This window comes from Dermacentor albipictus, chromosome 1 (genome assembly GCF_038994185.2).
Source record: "Dermacentor albipictus isolate Rhodes 1998 colony chromosome 1, USDA_Dalb.pri_finalv2, whole genome shotgun sequence".
Lineage (NCBI taxonomy): Eukaryota > Metazoa > Arthropoda > Arachnida > Ixodida > Ixodidae > Dermacentor > Dermacentor albipictus.
The window spans coordinates 395,523,773-395,545,211 of NC_091821.1; the positions used below are offsets into that span (position 1 = coordinate 395,523,773).

Consider the following 21,439-nt stretch of genomic DNA (forward strand, 5'->3'; position numbering starts at 1 on the left):
CGTTTTTTTATTCTTTTTCAGTTTCAGTATAAAAAAAAAGGTATGCTTTTGCGAGCGTTTCGCGATCCTCCCGCTCGTATTTCAGACGTCATATGTTGCACTGAGGGCTGCTTTATATATACATCATCTAAAACTAGGCTTCATTACGGGATACAACATTTTGTTGCGGTTGGTCTTTGAACATGCAGATGGACGGTGAGGGAGGCATTTAACTATATCCCAGTAAAGCTAACGGCCTCCTCCTCTTTGCTTATCTCTTTGTGTTGATAGTCCAACACCTACTTGTGCCGTGTTAGTACTGTTCGCATGTTCGCCCCCCATTTCTCTCGTCTTAAGACAACAAAATTAAGCTAACCACGCCTTTCATTTTTAAGGAGAAGAAGAAGAAGAAAAAAACGCCTCTCTTCTAAGGCGTCTGCTCCTGATTGGCTTCATTCGACACGGTAGAAGCGTTTGCTAATAGCACGTGGCCCGCGGGAGGCAACGAAACAAAGCAGGCGGCGATGCCACCGGTACTGCAAGCGCGCTCGACACGTGACCGCTTTTGTTTCTCGTGCGCCCGTACTCCGCGAGCGATCGCGTGGATCGTTACTTTACAGCGCGCTGTCTTTGTCGCGGACAAAGCCTCCACTCCTGCGGAGGCCTAGACAAATTATATTCCGTGGAACGCCTGGGAAAGACGCTTCGGAACAGCTGCACCCGCTTAAGCATTCTTATATTTTTTTGGCGGGGGGGGGGATAGAGAAAAAGAGGGGAACTAAAAAAGGGAAAAGAAGAAAAGGAAACCACGCACGGGGCACTTCGGCACGGGTCAAAACAAGAAATACCTACTTCCTTTTTGGCCTGCGGCTACAGAGTTTTACACTAATGATGAGCGATCGGGCGTCCTTTGTAGGCGTCAGAATTTTCGTCCGCAGTCGACGCATGGTTCAGAGAGCGCTAATTAGAAGGCTTTGTTCCCTAACACTAGCCTATTGTTCATATAGTAGGGAGATGCCAGACTGAATCAGAAGCAACGTCATTGAAGCAAAACTCAAGCAACACGGGAGATCATGAACCGTAACACAAAGTGGCCTTCTAAGGAATCAAGGGTGACTAATTATTTTCGTGGCCGCAACAGAAGAATAAATGCACTCGAGGGAGAGCCTCTTTCTCGTGATTTTTCAGATATATAGTTTTGCGGATGACACTAACGCCAATAAGTAAGCAATATGACAACCGTTTTGGAAGTCTGGGCCGCTGACAAGAGTGGTAAGACTGTTACTTTGTAGAAAAGCAGATACGTCTGGAGGTCAGGAGATCTGTAGACAAAAAAAAAAAGAAAATGAGAGAGACAAAGCGAATGAAGGAGGTAACGAGAGAGGGGGGTAAACTGAATGTTTCTTTTCTTCATTATAACAACATCTTCATCGTGTCTTATTTTTAAGGAGCTGTTCTCCTATAGCGTTTAGCAAACGGCGCTTGTCAGACGCCACTGGCCACGCTTTCGCGACGGAGCAAGGGTATACTTGCGCAAGGCCAGGGGTGTCCAAAAGGCGTGGCGCGCCGGTGGTGCCCCCTGATTTCAGTTGCACAAACCGGCTGCTGCAAATTGTTGTGTACTAAATACACTATACACACATGCCTCCACAAGCCGCCAATGCAGTACGTATGGGCTTCTACGGGAACTTCGCTACCATGCGTACACTGATGCGTACATATTTATACAGCTTGCGCTAACTGTGACACTGCCGCGGTGGCACCGGACGGGATGGATGGTTGGATGTATGCTATGAGCGTCCCCTTTGGAACTGGGCGGTGGGTTACGCCACCAAGCTCTTGTTATTATATTGCCTAATGTCCTTCCTGTCCTCCTGGAAAAAAAGAAGGAGAAAGAAACCGCGAAATATTCCCATCGCTAAACTTTTGAACCCCTATTGGGAACTTTTTGTACGCCTCCGTCGTTTGTCGTTTCCCTACCTCCACCAATTTTCCAATCGCCTCTTACTAATCTCAATTGCGGACATGTTCATTTTCCCCCTGTTATCGCTGAACTGAAGCGCTTCAAGGGGGCCAGAGGTGCATAAATCGACCGAGATAACCGGAGGCGAGCGCTATCTGGTGGTGGTGCAAGAAACCCAGCGGCGCGCCCGAGGAAGACCACAGCAGCAGCAGCGGCCGGAAAGTCGGGAGAAGAGGCAAAGGAAGCTTCGTTTTATAGGGCCCCTCATCAGGCCACATAAAAATTTCGGTTATATGCTGGAAGATGTTACGCGCCCTCTATGGAGCGTTTCACTGCAAGAATTTTTCGAATTTGTTCATCAATTGCCGAGACAGTAATATTTAAGTGCTTCGCAAACCCGTGATTACAGGTAGCGAGCGCCTACTCGCCCCGTCTAACCTCAGCAAGCGAAATTCCTTCCCAGCGTTCTCCCATAGTGGAGCTCGAGGAGCGCGTGACGCATACGTCACAGGCCCGACCATTTCCTTTTTTTAATTTTTTTCCTCCCTTTTCTGCTTCACGGCGCAATTCTGCTGTGACGATGGCGCGCGCGAGCTGTTGAGTTTAGTCTCGTCTCGCCCTGCGCACGATTATGCGCGCTGTGCGCAAGAGCACCTAACAAGCGGTCGCTATACGAACACTGAGTCAGACAGACACAAGCAGATCACAGAGCATGAACGCGTGCTGGAACACGGCGGCAAATGACATAGTTTCGTTCTTGGCGCGCACGACTGCGCGACGTGGGAACAAGCAGACGAAACGAAAATACATCTCTCTTGCTACAGTACGAAGTAAAACACACAAAAAAAATGTGGGCAGTTTGCCTTAGTGGTGCAAGGCTAGGTCACAGCGGAGCTAGGTCCGGCTCTTGCTAAGTGTTTCTAGATTTTGATAAGTTTTGCGAGGTTATGCATGGCTTGGCTAGGTTCGCACCGAGTGTTGCTAGGTTTGGCAAGTTTTGCGATGTTGTGCGTGGCTTGGCTACTCGGGACCCTCGGCTCGGCGACGGGGCTTGTCGCTGGCGACCTCGGCGATATATATGGGCAGGATCGGCTCTCCTTCGTCGATCGTACATAGTCCCGCTGAGCCGCACGCCGAGCTTCCTTGTATAGGCGGCTTCTTTCTCGGGAGTCTTGCCTCTCTTCGGTCCGTGCACGCGTGTTCAGAGGCGACACGTCCGTCGGCGCGCCGTCTGTCAGATCTTTATAGCTTATCAGTGACGTCACGGCTAAGAGAGAAGGAGATTCTTGATGGGAAGGAAAGGTTGGGGTAAAGTGCAGCGCAGTAACTGTCTCTCAGCAGAGGACACCTCAACCGCGCTGCACAGGGGGTAGGGAATGAAAGTAGGGGGAGAGAAAGAGCACCAGAAAGAGCAGCACGCCGCGGAAATGTGATGGAGCTAAAGGCGGTCGGCGAGGCCGACAGCCTCGGCGAATGTCAGGAGCGCACGTAGAAGTGTCCTGTGTCGTGAAGGGTTGCCCGAGGGGTGCAGGAGTTCACTCACGGTGTCGCACGGCAGGCCGTGCCCACTCACGGCTAAGCGAACACTTGCTTCTCCTCGGCTTGGGAGAGGGAAGAGCAAGCGTGCCGTGTCCAGACTGGGCCCTACGCACGTGTGTGTGATGCGAGGAGGCTGCGTGGCCCGGCGACGCGCATGCTGGGCCGAGGATTCGGTCGGCACGAAACGGACTTGCGAAAAGCTTAGCAGCTCCGCTGTAAAAATTCAGTGCTCTTCCTCTCTGTGAGGAAGGATGACCACCGAAGCTGTGAATGTGCACCCCTTACTGGCGAACTGCGCCTCCGCCGCTGGTCGGCCCGGTATTGCACAATCTTCGCGGTCGGCCCACGTATGAAAAATAGTCTATTCCCATGGAGACTACATCCGGTTGAACCCAGCCATAAAAAGCTTCGCTGTAAAAATCATGAGCCATTCCATTCTGTGAAGGTTGATAGCCAGGGAAAGCGTTTATCATACGATATACAGAGGCGACAAAGAAATATTGATATAGGTACGGAATAACTTACCGTGATCTTTATGTACATTCGCGTGGACAACGAGACTTCCGCTCCGAGGGCCGGAGGAAACAAGACGTGCATGACATTTCGACGGGACTGCCACCGCGGGAGAACGGAAGGAACGGAAAGGAGAAATGCAGGCGTTTGGAACGTCGACAAAGAGAGGACGGTGCGAACGTAGATATGGCCGACGCGGGTCAAAGTGTAGTGTCTGTTTTTGTCAGCTTAATATCCGATACGAGTTGTATTTGGACCGAACATATTATACTTACTTTTGCAAGATGGCGGAGTACTTGAAGCCTGCTTCACCTCCGCCGCGGGTCGCCCCGGTTTCGCACGATCTTCGGGATCGGCCCACGGTTTTTGTTCTACGCACATCGATCCGCTGGAAACGAACCATATATAGCTTCGCTGTAAAACACGCAGAGACTAGGTTTGTCTGTTTTATTGTTTCTCTAAAATTTAATGCACTGATTGTATACTTTCCTTTTCAATGGTAACGGCAAGCTCCCATTCAGGAGCTCACGATGTCTGCCGTACGCGATCCTACCCATTTTTATTCTTCTGTGAATTTCCTTCTCATGGTCCGGGTTCCCTGTGATTAGCTGACCTAGGTAAACGTACTCCTCCACGGACGGCTAACTTGCGATCTTGAACACTTGTTCCCTTGCCAGGTTATTTATCATTAACTTTGTCTTCTGCATATTAATCTTCAGTCCTACTCTTACGCTCTCCCTGTTAAGGTCCTGACTCATTTGTTGTAACTCGTCTGCATTGTTGCTGAATAGAACAATGTCATCGGCAAACCGAAGGCTGTTGAGGTATTTGCCGTCGATCTTTACTCATTTTAATGGCTTGAATACTTCTAAGCACGCAGTGAATAGTATTGGAGGGATTGTGTCTTCTTGTCTGACCCCTTTCTTTATAGATATCTTTCTACTTTTCTTGTGTAGAATTAAGACAGCTGTGGAATTTCTGTAGATATTTCCTAGGGTATTTACGTACCGGTCTGTACTCCTTGATTACGCAATGCCTCTAAGACTGCTGGTATCTCTACGGAATCAAATGCTTTTTCGTAATATATGAAAGCCATATAGAGAGGTTTATTGTACTCTGCGGATTTCTCGATAACCTGGTTAATGACATGGATGTGATCCATTGTAGAGTAACCTTTGCTGAAGCCAGCCTGCTCCCTTGGTTGACTAACTTCCAGTGTTGTCCTTATTCGTTCTCGAAGCCACTTATCACTATGAGCGACGCCACATATACGTGTACGTAGGCCCACTTGCGCATATACGTCACATCTCCGGCTGGGAGCGCGGCACCCGCGAGGAGAAGGGTAAACGGCCTTTGGTTAAAACATTAAGCTCCTTCCGTGGCGCACAGCAATGTAATGCTTAGCAGACACAATCGTTAGAGCGCACTGTGTTCACTGCGCGTGTCAGCTCAAAAAGCTCAACATGGTCGCATCTGGCGAGGGACCCTTTAATACACCAGCTGCAGGAGAAAGCGAGGGCAAGCGATGAGGAAAATTGCTGCCTATGCTTCGTGCCACAAAACTTGCATCAAGAACCCCTAGAGCCTCGGTAATACGGGAAACATGTTTCCCAGGCGACTGAATGGGGACTGCAATTTTTCAGAAGAACACAAATTTTGTTAAAATTTGATTATTATCATGAAGAGGCACGATAAAAGACGCACGTAGTACACTAATCGCTTAAGCATAATTTCTACTTTTTTGCGACTGTTTTTAGCGTTTATAAAATACGTTCATCAGAGCTGCGCAAATACGGAGACAAACAACGCAGGTTGTGTGAGATAAGATCTATATAGCAGTGGCATTGTACCGTTCGACAGACTTATTATCCTGCAATGCTTTTCGTTTACGTAGAAATAAGCTTTCTGTAAACGCACATTTGCCTGCATCAAGCAATGGAATTTCTGCAATAGTTGCGCCATTTTGATACCATCGCAAACTCTTGCACCAAACGCACAAAATTGATCGAAATTGCGCCACGCTGCGCCAGAACGGCTTCGGCATGCGTGCTCCGGCAGCGGGCGGCGAACGTCCCACACATTGTGAGAATCGATTTTAGCGAAGCTTACTACGTGCCGTTCGCTTTCACTGACGATCATTAGCGTAGTCCAATACGAGAGTGTTGATCTGATGTTAAACTGACGATCATTAGCGATGATGGCGGCGAATGTGTTTAGTCCAATATGAGAGTGGTGATCTGATGTTAAAGGTCACCTTGTGTGCACCACTTCTCTTTGTCTTCCTAGAACACAGAACACGTGTTTGCTTCAGCCGGTGTCGCACGTTATTGTTTGTAATCTCTGAGAGCGTTGGGCCTTATCATTGCCTCGCACGGTACGTCGCATCGTGACATAAGTGTTAAACTTTATGTGAATTATGGGGGCTGTACGTAATTCAATCAATTACCATAGCTGTATGTATACGTGTTATGCATACATTCTCGGTCTGCCCCATGTTTCGCTGCGTAGCGAAGACGCTCCTGTTCCGCGCGACGCTTCTTTCGGGCCTGGATCTCCTCTACGCTTAGTGCACACTTTGGAGCCACTTTGCTGGCGCATATTTACGTGCTCCTTCTGCATAAAGCACGCTGTTGAGACGCCAGCTTCAAGCGCTACGATTGTAGTCTTCACGCTATTACAGCCCATGACGTGGTGCACCATAGCCTAGCACCGGCATCTTTGTCGTGTAGGGAAGCAAGCACAGCACGCGTCATACGCACAAACCAAGATCAACTAACATGGTCGCGAAGGCGAGGCTGAAATGCTATTCCGTGCGATTGATGCGCGACTACATCTTGCGGGGCAAAATACTAGTTCATCCAGATACTAGTCAATGAAGATACTCGTCGATGAATGTGAAGTCACTGGCTGCTTGCTTCCATCCACGAATGGTTATAAGTATGAAGCTGTGCAGGCTCTCTGAAGTTTGCTCCTGGCATACTTTCTCACTATAGTGAGAAACTCTTGGCTTGAGGCGATGCATACTGAGATATGTCGAGATTGCATTACCGTAGTTAACTCAAAAGAAGCATCCGAAGCACGTGCATAGTCAAGGCTCCTGCGCCTACATGCAATGTGAAGCACGTAGGACTCCCCGCATACGTTTCCCGGTAAGGATTACTGTTGCGCACGCTGCCGCGGCTACGACAGCTTGACTGTTGCGTATACGAAGCAGGGAGTGACGTAACTACACTTCCATATGTAAAAGAAGAACCCGCCTATAGCAAATGATTTGTGTTGTAATCGTGCAACGGGAAGGCCACGTACAGTGAAGACTCTTGAAGAGCAGCGTGCATACGAGGCGCTGCAAATTTCTCTTCTCTCTGGTCCACCCTTCGCTGGTGCACGATGTAGCTGCGCAAGCCTACTCGCAGGCCATCGAAAGGTCTTCGGCTAACAATTAGGTAGAGTGCATGTGACTGTCGCCACATAAATAATTTCAACCTACGTCGCAATGGATAATCGTTCTAGTTGTCGTTTACAGCTTCGCTGTCCAGCATGGGTTGGAGCCCGTTTTTTTATGTGTAAATAAAGCGCTCTCTGCAGATATAAACCTGTGTGTGCGCTGAATGTTTTCGCTTCAGTGCAGGTTTCGACAGGCTAGTCGTGCCACTTGCGCGTACTTGGACTCGTATGTACCAACGTACTATCTATCTATGTATGTACTATCTTCGGGATCGGCCCACGGTTTTTGGCTTACGGAAATCGATGCGCTGGAAACTAGCCATGCTGTAATATCGCGGTATGTGGGGAGCATCATCGCGCAATGCGGTCAAACCGGATGTGCGCGCCAGTCAATGCTGAAGACTGGACAGTGCAGCAAGCATTGGCCGAAGCATGCAGTCATGCTTCGGTCACGCGCTCCGCTACTGGAGTTACATTTGACGGCGATGGTACATTCGATCCAGTCTAAAAGCTAGTATCAGCACACCCCTATCAATTAAGAAAGTGCCTTGCTTAAACGTTTACGCAATAACAAATTCGCATATGCAAGACATTCATAATGACCAACTGAATATTGTTAAGCCGCTATGTGCCCCATGCGTTTGCTTCGGGAGCTGCAGTGACCGCTGCGCAGCAACCGCCACTCCCCTGCAGCAGTATCATTAGGAACAGTCCTCACTTCTATCGTTCTGCTTGCTACGAGACTGATAAATGCCTTGCACGTTCGAAACAAACGCCTGTGCGGCAACTTAAACTAGTGATTTCTGGGATCGAATAACAAAGACCAATCGATTCGTACACATTGTTTGTATCATTTCATTTATTCAACAAGAGCTCAAACCTTGGCATCACACGATGTCAAGGAACATAGCATGGAATTGTTCGTAAAAATGAAGTAAGCACACACGATACCTTGAATGCGGTCATATCATCAACACAGAGACAATGAGAAGGGAAGGACTACAAAATATTGCCAAAAAAAGGGAACTGGCAAATGAAATGAAGAAATATACACTAAACCACGTGCAACAAAAATAGTAGCGCTGCAAAGTGACAGTGCAAATATATCACAAAAAATGACTAATACATTAGCGCAAATACGATGGCAAACAACTTCTATTTCAGTATACACACATAGAACATTATGGAATACAATGCCCCCAAAAAGCAATTACCTGCGGTGAGACACGTGGCTGCTTTTACATAGCTACTTTTACAGCTAGACATATGGCAGCAAATACTGATAGGCCTAGGAGAATTACCGCTAGCATTCGAAGAGGTCCTGTTGCAGTTGCGGAGCTCTGTAGTGCCCTGCGTTATGAGAACGAGCGCGGCCAGCTATAGTAGCCCTGAAAAAACTCATGCCAACCGAGTGCACGTGCTGGCATCTGGCGCGACGCTCCCACCACTCCCGGATGTCCAGCCCTGCCGGAGCCACTGGCCTGGTCTTCCCCTGCAGAGCTGCGCACAGCGGGCACAGCTCGTCCTCGAGTGCGGATACCGTGAAGTTTCGTTTCCAGGCGAAGTAACTCTCGTACTCGGCGGGATCTTCCAGCAGGTGTATCAGGCGCGACTGAAGCTTGCCGGGCGCCGCCAAGGTCGCAGCGTTGACCACAGATTTGGGTGGGAAATTGAGCACGGTGTGGCGCTCCGCAAGCACGATTGGGATGAGGTCGTGCTTGAACGCCTCGTAGACGAGGTGGTACACGCTCTGAAAGCAAGCCGGCGACGCTGTCACCACGATAAACTTGAAGTTCTTGGCAACCTGCGCCACGCAGTCGGCTGGCGACTCGCACAGGGCAGCACCACAGTTGGGTAGAATGTGTAGGCCTATGAGGCGTGCCGTGGGGCCCCTGTAGTGCCGGCCATTGTGACTAGAACGCATCTTGTCGTGTTCTTCCTTGTATCTTTCCAATTCGCAGTCCGAGGCGATCCAGGCAGCGTCCTGCCTGGTGTCCATGGCCCACCGATCGCCGGAATTGATGGTTGACGTCGGGGAATCAGTGGTGGACAGGACGCCAGGACCAAAAGTCCTGTGGGGAATGTGAACCACGGAGTCCTCTCGATGGGACATGGTCCAGTTAAAGACCCGTGCCAACTGGATGGGCAGTGCTGACGGAGAAAGCTTACCCCGGAAAAAGCGGGAGATAGCGCCAAGTAGACTAACTTCCCGCCCGAATGTCGGCATTACCGGGTGAGTGCGCGCCCAAAACACCCACACTTGGTCGGTAGCGCGTTCTCTGGGAAGGTCGCTGACGTTCACGCGGTCGGCGTGGAAAACGATTGCGTCACTTTCCATAAGAAGGCGCCGGTCGTAGGTCACTGCGCACTGCTTCGGAACGTCGTAGCTGTCGACGTTCTCATCGGCGGTGAAATTGCGCGCGGTCCAGTTCCCGTGTTGAGCCGTGGAGGTATTCGCTGTCGCTAGGCATGGTACTGCTGCGTGGGCACCGGGAGCCTCGGAAATCTTAGAAGACGGGCCGGTCCAAATCAGGATGCGAGGGGACACGGCACCGTGTCGATCGTACCATGGGCGCCACAACGACGCCAGCTCTGTGGCTTGCGAAACCATTCCTGGGAATGCCCACATCTCGCATAACGTGATGACAAAGACGCAACAAAACGTAATACAGAAGACAGTGCTAAGAGCGTGCCAAATGGCCTTCATGTCCACGAAGCCAACTGCACTGGAGCGTCCGTTGGACTGCTGCCCTTCGACAGGAGGTGAATATCCAGGGAACCCCGGTGGCACTGGAGTTCCTTCGGGCTGGGCACCTGTCGAGCTGAGCGTCTCGTTGTCGCTTGTGTCACTGTCGTCCGAGCTGCGAAGAGTATGGAGTTTTGCTCCATTACATGGCGAGAACAAGGCCGTACGCGATGGTCGCACCATTAATCACATTTGGCAAAAAATAAGTAAAAAGAAGTACAAATGCAGAAAAAGAGAGAGCGATTGAAAGAAAAAAGCAACATCTCCATGGTTATTGCAAAGAATAAAAATTCTGATAAAAGAAAGAAACAATTGAAGAGGGACGACAAATGGGGATGGACTTGTAGACGTTTTAGATACCGCGCTTCACGCTAATCATTTTTCCGCCATATTGCTACGCATGTTTACATCTAAAGCACGTTCTGTTGTCAAAGTTGATCCGTGAAACTAGTTGAAATAACTCTAGGAATCTTTGCCAAGACGAGGACTAATTAATGTGATCCGTGCATTTAGCAGTGTGGAAAGTGGGATGTAGTAGGGTGCATGCAGTTCTTTCGCTGTCTTCGCTTTTCCTAGTAAAAACACAGAAACAATCAGGCTGACACAGTGCGCTTCTTTCTTTAGGTACGTGTTTGTTGAACAGAGTATAGCTGTAAGCTCTCGCTTTTGTTGTCTGACGGGGTAAAAACGAAGAGACAGCCAGCATTCATTTTGTGGCCTTTCTGGCCTTCGGTTGTTTTATCCCAATGAGCATGAGGCAATGCAGTAATTGCGATCAATTGCCGTGCAATGAAATCGATTGTTCTCGATTGACTTCTTTTGATGTGTTTCTAAACTAACGGCTCTAGTAAAAAGACCACTAAAGGGGAATAGTAAGCAAAGTTCCATTGGGAAATTACAGTTTTTGAATACGAAAATATGTCAGCCTTATAAAGATAAAAGTATCCCCAGCATGGTATTTCCGAAAATAAGAGCAATAGGGGATGACTCCCTCTGAGAGTTCCCACACTATATACTGATACAAGGACTCTGTTAGTACGAACAGCATTCTTAGCCTATTTAAGCCACTTTAGGTCTCTATTGAGCCTCTTTACGTCGCTATTCAATAGAAAGGTAAAACAACAACGTTAGAATTTCTCCGTTACTGAGCGTGATCAAACCCGCGTCAAACGAATTTTTATGCCCCCCGCCCCTTAGAGCCGCGCCACCAATGCCCGCGAGGGCTTCTCTCGTGAAACTCTCGTGGATTCACGTTCCGCGTGAGTTTCACGTTGTGCAGAGTGAAAATGAAGAATGGATAGTCGGCACAGTACCACCGCTCGTTGTGGCAAAATCAAGATGGCGAGTGGTGCCTTGATGCTCGAGCTGTGTAATAAAACACCGCTAACTCTTTAATCTTGTGATTGTGAAAAAATAATATTTCCATTACTCTTCAGCGATCATTTAACACAGCCCATGGTGTAATCATTAAACAAAGCGTTTTGTGTCTGACTGAAGCTGAACTTCTTGAAGGATGGTCGAAGCAAAACCTAAGTAACATACTGAAAATCGAATGCAGGTGCGACAACAAGGATGGTTGAACTCATCCTCGAGCAACTCGCCAGTCTAATGATACATTCATATCTGTCTCAGACCACGTACTATACCGAATCCCGACCGATGTCTTAAGCGTGTGCTAGTTTTAGTCGGCTATTTCGGCGATTTTCGTGCTTGGTGGTCGGAACACCAAAGCCAAGGGCGCGCTTGTCTGCGAGCGCACGTGCTGCCCACCTATAATACCGCCAGAGATTCGCTAGGTAACGGCTCTGTTCTCTACAGGATTACGCAATGAAACAAGAAACGCTACACAAATATCTTTCTTGCAAAAAAAAAAAAAAACGTCGTGAAATGCATCGGTCCTTTAGCAAAGCGAATAGCTTCCTACGGAAGCATTCGACCATACGTTTACATTAACAATCATCGCCGACACTCTCTGCATTTTTTTTTTTCAAATGCCAAAGTCATGGCCACGGCTCACAGAGCTTCCCAGACCACCTCACCTGTACACGTGATAACTCTCCAGATAGCTGCGATAGAAATTCCTGTTGCTAAGACGAGCGCCAAGCGGGCTCCCGCTCCTGGGCTGCATGGAGAAAGAGAAGGACGTTGTAACCAACGAGGTGCAAGTGATCGTCTCATTCAAAGAGGCGCGGCAACATATCTGTTGTACAGGAACTCTTTGTACTGAACTCCTTTGTACAGGAAACTTGATTACTCCGATGTGGCACTGCATGGTAATGCATAGCACCTGCACAGAGCAGTCTTTCTCGCCTTAGGCGTAAAGCACAAGCCTCTTTCAATATGTAAGTACAACCAAATCCTTCGCTAGTCCGAGGGTGACGTGTGTACGAGAAAACGCATTTTTCCGGCAATACGTTATTTTCCGCAATGACCGTGAAGACGCGGTCACCTTGTTGGGCAGTGTCACCGTAATAGTCAATAAGGGTGTTTTTTCCCACCAATTGCAGCTCCGAACGCTAAGGCTATTACATTCAGTTGTAAGACATTCCGTTTAACTATCAACTTCACAGAACAAAATTTCGGAGCTTTATCGATGAACTTGGTTAGCATCATGTAGTCATTGGAGTTGTAATTGCACATAACACCGTGTCGGTGTGTCTAGGGGGAGGGTGGGCGCACTTGCCTTCTTTGAGGTTTTAGGCTTTCATGCTTTTTAATAAAAAGATGTCAATTTTGTACAGCTTCTCACATAACACGTAATATTCTATAGGCTTAAGCATAGCATCAATTACAGTCATGCTGTACGTGGAGTGGAATGTTATTACGAACCCTTAGAATGGAAGTATTCAGCGATGGTGGTAAGCCTAAAAAAATAAAAACGTGGTGAATGCTCTTCATATAAGTTGCCCGATGTAAAGTTGGCATTTGACCTGGAACATCTGCGCAATTCCCGTTGATGACGCAAGAGCATATTTAACAGCATTTGTAATTGATGCTGCATCACCTTCGAAACGATGTGTTCTCTGGTGCATTTACGAATACGATGAAGCACGCAGCAAGGAAAACCAATGCATTTCGGCGTAAGTACTTCGAAAATCAAGATCTTTGAGCTGGTGCTGTCCAGAGAATTCGTTCCAAGTGGATACGCGGTGCGAACTCAGCGGCTGTAATTCGTAGATTGAAATATGGGGCGTAAGGTAGTTAATTAGGAAATGTTAATTAGCCTAATTGTGTGAATTGTTCAATTTATTATTTTTATTTATCGTAGAAGTAATGGCCGCCTCGTCGAGTAATTTAGATCAAGGGTTAGAACTGTGATATCTGACATAGGCAATCATTAAAAAAAATTGGTGCAGCTAAAAAACTACAACCGTGTAGTCTGCAGCAGTTTGGGTAGCAGAACGCAAGAGTCATCTGGGCACGCCTCAAAGGAAAACACAGATAAGCACAAGGTGGCTAGCGTTGCTGTCAGCACTGCTATGTTTAGCGAGCGCACTGGTGCGAGGTGCATATCTTTCGCATCAAATATATTGAACAATATTTTTATGGAATGAGCGTTAACTATAATAGCTACGAGCGTAATTTGAAGTTACATTCTTGCACTTGTACAATAACCAAACACCGCCAGACACCACAGCGTCCTTGAGGTCGAACCATCGACACACTTGGACGAAGTAGAGGCATGTGCACTGTTCGGCGGTGGTAAAGGCGCAGCGGTTGAATTGGAACTGCTATTAGAACGTAGCCTTCTTTGCCACTTCCTTCGATTTTCCCACTGCTGCTGGTATGGCACACCGCGTCGGGGGCTGGTTGAGAGCGTGTGTATACATGACAGGAGCGTGGCAGAGACAATAGGCGACGCGAGAAACTTGTTTGGACCTCTATACCGCATCGAATGCACACAAGGGCCTCTTGAGCTCTCTACACGTGGCCACATTAATCTCTTGACAAGTTGAGTCAACACCGGCACGGAGGGACCGGTCTGCCCACGGTGCGCTGGCATTGAAGCCGCCTGCGCGCTCTTGCTTAGAGCAACCGAAATGGCACAAGTTTTGCTTTGTGAATTCAAGCTAATAGAAAAATTATTCGCTTCCATCGGCGACGAATGATGTATGCAGCTGGACACGTTCTCGGCGTTAAAGAGTGTCACTTTTAAAGCGAAGCTTTCTTTGCTTCTTCGACTGGCCCACTGCGGCTGTTGCTGTAAGACGCACCGCATGGCGGGGGGGGGGGGGGGTCAGAGCGAGGGTATACATGACAGTAGCGAGCCAGAGGAAAGGCGCTCCTAGAAGCTCGTTTTCACCCCACCGCGTCGAATGAGCACAAAGCCCTCTGGAGCTCCATGGGCATCGCCACATTAGCCTCTTGACAGATGTAATTATCCGTGACTCCCCTCAAAAACACTGCAGAAACTGCAGCGCTTCCCTTTCTACTATCTACTAACGTCGAGTCTGGCGAGGACATAGATGGAACTCTAGAGAGGGGGGAGAATAGGCAATTTCCACACAAAAGGGGCAGGAGGGGGGGGGCGACGTGAGAACCCTACTACTATACGACAGCGGTGGGGGGGAAACTGGATAAACTTAAGTTCAAGGTGCGATACAGTACGTGTCTGCTATTTCTGAAAAATAAGCACCATGAAAATATGTCAAGCGGACACACTACGCAGGGCGTGCAGAAGCAGAGCTGCAATAATCAAGGCTCACCGCAGGGTCCAGGAAGCGGTCGACCGTGAAATGAACACTTCTGTGGCCGCCGCGGTAGCTTTACGGCTATGGCATCGCTAGAGGTCGCGAATTTGATCCCAACCGCGGCAGCCGCATTTCGACGGAGGCGAAATAGAAAACGCACGTGCACTTAGATTTTGGGGCACGTGGAAGAACATCACGCTGTCAAAATTAATCTGCATTCCGCCACGACGTGCCTTATATTCCCATAGTAGTTTTAGCACGTACAGCCCCATAATCCAATTCAAATTTAATACTTCTGCCACAATGCGATGTGTCATGTGAGGCCATGACTATGCTCAACCCTCTCAGAGTAACGAAGAGCAGCAGGTTGCGATGTCCCGTCTCCGAAGAGAAAAAAAAGAAAAATGCTGCTAGAGCTCCACTCAGTCTGTCATGCTGCCTTTGTGTAGGTACGAGGATCCGGCCTATACTAGGAGGTATATTTTTAATCGCCATTTTCAATTTGTCCTTTTTTTCTTGCGCTGCCCAACCGATCCCACGCGAATACCACACGTTCGCGCTGGCCGTGTCGCTGCGTAAAATTTGTTGCAGTGCGCTAATCGCACTGCTGGGAGGGTGGGGATAGCACGCTTTCCAGGGTGGCCGCTATATTTCTGAGTAAGTCATACCTAAAAAAAGAAAGATGGATAACATGCTTGATGCTGCGATAGAACCTCGGCCTGTCCCAGCATGGGAACCCGATACCCTAACCACTAGGCCGCAATTTCTTTTTCTTTTTTTTATTTCCGGTTTCGACAAACACAACGAAGTGCACTACAGTGATAGCGGGTCAGCGTTGACGAGAAAGAATTCTACGTGCGATTGTGGCCTAATGTTTTAATTTCGTTGTATCGGCAAACACTAAGCCGCAAGGACCAACTGTAGCACTTTGAGATAATCCCCACGTGTTGACGATGACTGCCATACTACGGCGCTTACACCCTCAACTGGGGAGCGACCAAAAAGCGGGCGGTACGTTTAAAATGAATAGGATGAAATGTAGAAATAAAAATCAACATAAGCACTGTCAACATTCCGTAGCACGGGTACGCGGCAGCACACGCTCGCGAGCCACTTTCCTTTACATCAATGGCGCAGATATGAAAGAGGCTGACTCATAGCAATTTTTTTTATATCGCTCACTTCAGGAAAGTTTTGCTTCAGATAGGTTCCAAGATGTGCGTATTAAAGAAGTGGATGGGTTCAGTTTAGCGACGGCCTAATGCCGATATTTGTTTTCTTTCATGGGGCTACTCGACACACCTAAGTCGCGTAGACAAATGCGAGCACCATGACCCAGTGGGGTGGAGTGCAGTAAGCAAGTAAACGAAGAAACAAAGTCGTGCGTGCGTCAGTAAGCAAAAAGCCCCACAAGAGCCTAACAAAGTAGACTTAACATCAAGAGAAAAGTAAAAAAATATCGATATATGAGACAGAAAACAAAGAACCAAACGTTACTACGGGAAACATGGCTGCATGCGACGCTTAAGAAAACGCGTTACCTGCCCCACGTGCGGGGCGACCGGAAAAGGCCTAGCCTAGTAGACACGGCGCACACTACACTCACATGAATTAACCATCAAAAACAGGAAAAAAACTATGTTCGCTACGAACCAGTAGATGGCCCATCGGTCCTTATGCAGAGAAATCGCTTCAGGCGATATGAAGGAGGGGGCCCGGTGGCTGCGGTCGACGACGGTCACGACGAAGGACACTTCCGAACTTCTGCGTGGATAAATCCGTGACACCTCTTTCGACCACTGACCAAACGTCTACTGCCTGAACAGCCAAAAATTCTCTTATATATACAGACAGGGGAGAGGGGTGAGTTTGAGGTGAGAAAGAGACATTTCTTTAGCCCTAATTTGAGCACTACTCATTGACTGGGGAAAGGAAGAGCATTGAAGAATGGGGGAAGGGAAAGAGGGGGACGTCGCATGTGCGCCAGGTGTCGCGTCGCACGTGCACAGTGCCCTCTGGAGTTCCCAGGTGGAGCACTCTCTTGACCGGTGCAATTATGCGTGTCCCCTCACCCCCTCCGCAAAAGCACTGCTAAGTAGAACTTGTTGCTGGGCGAGAAATTGGTTGGGATCTAAAGAATACATTGTTGCGCCAAAAAAGGAATATAAAGACTTGGGAAGGAAGAGCGCTCAATCTGTCGTTTCGTACTCTTCCTTCCCAAGTCTTTATTTTACTTTTTTGGCGCAACAATAAACTTTAAAGCAACTTTAAAAGCATTGCTGCAGAAACTCCAGCTCTCACATTTGTACTACCGTGCAGCAATGCAGAGGCTCGGAGAGGAGGCAAATAGAAATGCAGAAAGGAGGCAAAGAATGTGGAGAACCGACGCACTCGCGAAACGAGGGAATGAAAAAGAGTATTGCCACTCATCTTTCGCGACTCCCATACATGGAGGAGGGGGAGGGGGGGGAGAGGCGACATAAAAAGCCAAGGAAACTGCCACTAGACGACCGCGGTTGCGGACAAACTGAATAAACTTAAGTTCTAGGTACCGTAGGTTTCTGCTATTTCTGAAAAAATGAACGCTGTGCAAATTTGCCAAGCGGACAACTCACGCAGCGCATGCAGGCGCAAAGCCGCGTTAAAGCGCCGTAGCCTCAAGGTGACACTACGGAAGCGGCCGCATTTGAAATTAACACTTCTGCGCCCACCGCTGTAGCGTTGCCGCTATGGCATTGCTCGAAGTCGTAGGCTCAATCCCGGCAGCCGCAGCCGCATTTCGACGGAGGCGAAATACTAAAACTATAGCCTACTTAAATCTACGACGTGCAAGTTCAAGAAAAACTTAATCCGGAGTCCACAACTTCGTTGTGCCTCACAATGCAGTTACGGTTTTGACAGGTGCAGCCCCATAATTCAAGTAATGCTTTTGCCGCGTCGGAATGCGCTGCGTGAAGCAATGGCGATGCTAACCTTCTCGGAGGTTATGAACAAAGCCGTTCAACAACGGATCAATCAAAGACGTCTCGCTGTGTGTTCCGTGTATTACGCAGACAAACACCAGTGGTTCACGCGAGGCAGCATTTAACATCAACTCGCCACTCTCGCATTGCACTAAGCAACATTTGTCGTCACCATCACCACTAACTATCGTCAGCCAAAGCAAACAGCCCACGAGTGCATGAGTTCCGCATAACTTTTTTTCATGTGCAGCTTTCGAATCTATGTTAATAACTAGCCCAAAAGCGAGTAGTGACAAGCTTTATATTTGTTCTGCCACTCGCAAACCTGTTACAAATAGTGCAGAGTGCATGAGTTCAATAAAAACATCATGTCGAGCTGTTGAATTACTACATACAGGAGCGAACTATAAAACACCAAATAAAAAAAATTAAGCAGATCCTACGCACTATGGGAATCCATGTAAACGAAGCTTTCTGTGCTGGATCCATTTACTGACGATAATTAGCGGTGATGTTAACGGCTAAAGTTTAATATCTTCAACGTTTAGTCTAATACGATAGTGGTGCGTTAACGTTAAACGTCACCTTGCTTGCACCACTGCTGTTTGTCTGCGTAGTACACAGAACACGCAGGGAGAGGTGTTTGCTTGAGGCGTTGTTGTGCCCCATATTTTATAACCTCTGAGAGGGTTGAGCGTTGTCATTTTCTCACATGGTACATCGCAACGAGGCAGACGTATTAAATTTGAATTGGATTATGGCGCTGTGCGTACCAAAACCACAATCGGATTATGAGGCGCGCCGTAGCGGCGGAATCCGGATTAATTCTGACACCATGATGTCCTTCAACGTGCCTCAAAATCTAAGTGCACATGCGTTTTCTATTTCGCCTCCGTCGAAATGCGGCTGCCGCGGTTGGGATTCAATCCGCTACCTCTAACAATGCCACAGTCGCAAAGCTAACGCGGCGGGCACAGAAGTGTTAATTTGACGGTCGACCGCTTCCGTAGTGTCGCCTGGACCCTGCGATGCGCGTTAATTAATGCGGCTCTGCTTCTGCACGCCCTGCTCAGTAAAAAACCGCTGGTAAAAAAACCGTGCATAAAACGTCTTCGTCGCTCAATCCCTCCTCCACCGACTCGTCACCCGTTCCTTTCGCATGAACACCATGGAAGTAAGTGCACATACCCAAGAATAATCTGCAGTAGGCGAAGCGCCGTTTTAAAGCGAAGCGAAGCTTGTGTTCTTAGCCTCTTCCTTTGACTTTCCTACCGCTGCTGCTGTGGCTGCTGCTGTCAAGCACACCATGTTGGGAGGGGGGGGGGGGATTGTCACCACGTGTGCATACATGAGAGGAGAAATGCGCGTCGAATGTGCACAATGCCCTCTGGAGCTCCCTGGTCTCCGCCATTTAGCCGCTTGACAGCTGTAATTATCCGTGACTCCCATCACAAGCATTGCAGAAACTACAGCGCTTCCCTTTCTACTAAGATAGGAATCCAGAGGGAACGTAGACAGAACTATAGGGAGGAGGGAGGAAAAGAAGCAGTTCCCATACAAGGGAGGGAAGCCAACCCCACTACTATACGACGGTGGTTTCAAGGAAACTGGTTCAGCTTCAGTCCAAGGTACGCTACAGTACGTTGCTGCTATTTCTGAAAAATAAGCACCGTGCAAATATGTCAAGCGGACAAGCTACGCAGGGTGCAGAAGCAGAGCCGCATTAGTTAAGGCGCACCGCAGGGTCCAGGAGACGCTTCATCAGAAACTGATGAAGGCCGGACCCCGGCCGAAACGTCAATAAACCGCTTCATACGCGCGTCTGCTTCACTGTATATATATACACACACACACACATATATATATATATATATATATATATATATATATATATATATATATATATATATATATATATATATATATATATATATATATATATATATATATATATATATATATATATATATGATTCCTGAGCCTCCCGGTCTTACTGGACGTAAAAGGGCCACTGCATTCGCTTGCTACGTCTTCCCTATTTCGCAAGCAAATCTCATACCGCGTACTCGAGAGGGAAATCGCCTTCTAGCCAAGATGTCATTTAATCCCCCCCCCTTTCCATATGCAATTGGAACATCATAAGCGTCTTTTGCGCTTTGCGTACATAGAGACTCCTTTCGGTAGAAGAAGACATAGAGACGCGATGCCGGCAGATGTGCAGTAATAAAGGAAAGTGATGGGGGAGTAAAATAAAATGAAACAAGGAAAATACGCCTCGATTTCGGCGGCGCGGGTCGGAATAGATGTACCTATCAGCGGCTCGCCACAGCTGGGATCCTGCCCTCTCGCCTTGAAACTATAGGAGCGTAATGGTCGCCGAGTCGTTCTATTTCTTTTCTATTCCTCTTTCTTTTTTCGAATTTTTTACCCGCAGTACAGGAAACTACAACACAACTCTCAGCTGAGAAAAATGTGGCCTCATTACGTATAGCAAACTGCCATCGTCCGTCTCACTCACGGCTGTTTTTCCGCCTCTTTCAGTATAGTTCCTTTCTTTTTTTCCTTTTTGGACCAGACACTTCGACTAGGTACTTATGTAGCCTCCCTTTCTTTAGAAATTCCCCTATTTTGAATGAAGATCGCTGGTCGCCAACTAAACGTTTCCCTCCTTGCACATCATTACTCTATATATTTCGAAACACTGTCCTGCTCCTCTCGCTGTCGGTGCGAGTAGCATTGTTTGGCTGTTTGCTTTATTGATCGATTTGTATGAGTGAAAAAAAAATGTGGCTATCAAGTATCTCGCGGTGCTCTCTCCAACCATATAATTGCGGGAATTACGAGAATATCACTTCTGTGAAGTCCGGGGAAAATACGGGGAAGGCGGGAGGTGGAAATTCCAAGACGAGGAGCCAAACGAGAACAATGTACAAAAGCGAGAGCCAACGTTCCGAGAAGTGGACTTGTGGCCTTGACAAAGGCAAGTCCACTTGTCGAAACGTTGGCCCCCGCTTTTACCTCGCTCTCGTATCGCTCGACTTCTGTGAAGTGAACCATATATACAGCCGTCAAGCCATAAGGAAGCACATGCGAAGCCAGTCATACGCCACAAATACAGCCAAGCAAACACATGCGCACATGATGAAAATTGTGTGGAGCGAAGCTTTAAGTCGAGGGAACATAGCTGAATGCTAATTAACTAAATTCGAAGCGAACAATTCTGTATAATGCCGATGCAATTAGGGTGCCGCTACTGAACTGCAGCTAAACCTCGCATCTGCAGTCCGTATCTGCAGATGCGAGGTTTGTGTAGCTGCATCTGCAGCTACACAAAGTTATTGCTCTGATTGCTGAAGTTTTGGTGGTCCGCCGAATTAATGAGCTGTTTCGTTTGGTTACACGTTATGTAGCTTGCCTTTTGACCGCGCGGAACATTGAGCATGTTGGGCGGACTAGTCCTTTTAGGAATCAGAAAGCTATCTGTGAACAAAAGGAAAGCGAGAACATTCATAGTAAACAATGGTAACGTCGCCAACTTTTATATAGTGATGTGTATTATGAAAAACAACGCAAGTATACTAAGCCAATTTGCCCAATAACT

The 21,439-nt window shown here is 48.0% G+C and overlaps 1 protein-coding gene and 1 pseudogene across 1 annotated transcript; one reads left to right on the forward strand and one right to left on the reverse strand.

Annotated features, from left to right (window-relative positions):
* The first annotated feature begins 4,178 nt into the window (after positions 1-4,178).
* Positions 4,179-4,360, forward strand: LOC135915085 (U2 spliceosomal RNA; annotated as a pseudogene).
* A 3,992-nt stretch (positions 4,361-8,352) lies between these two features.
* On the reverse strand, positions 8,353-16,633 carry LOC135913670 (alpha-(1,3)-fucosyltransferase fut-6-like). Its single transcript, XM_065446243.1, has 3 exons — positions 16,529-16,633; positions 12,224-12,306; positions 8,353-10,299 (listed from the first exon to the last, which is right to left on the reverse strand). Exons 1-3 carry the CDS (start codon positions 16,541-16,543, stop codon positions 8,742-8,744), a joined length of 1,656 nt encoding a protein of 551 aa, XP_065302315.1. The 5' UTR covers positions 16,544-16,633; the 3' UTR covers positions 8,353-8,741.
* Positions 16,634-21,439: the final 4,806 nt, after the last annotated feature.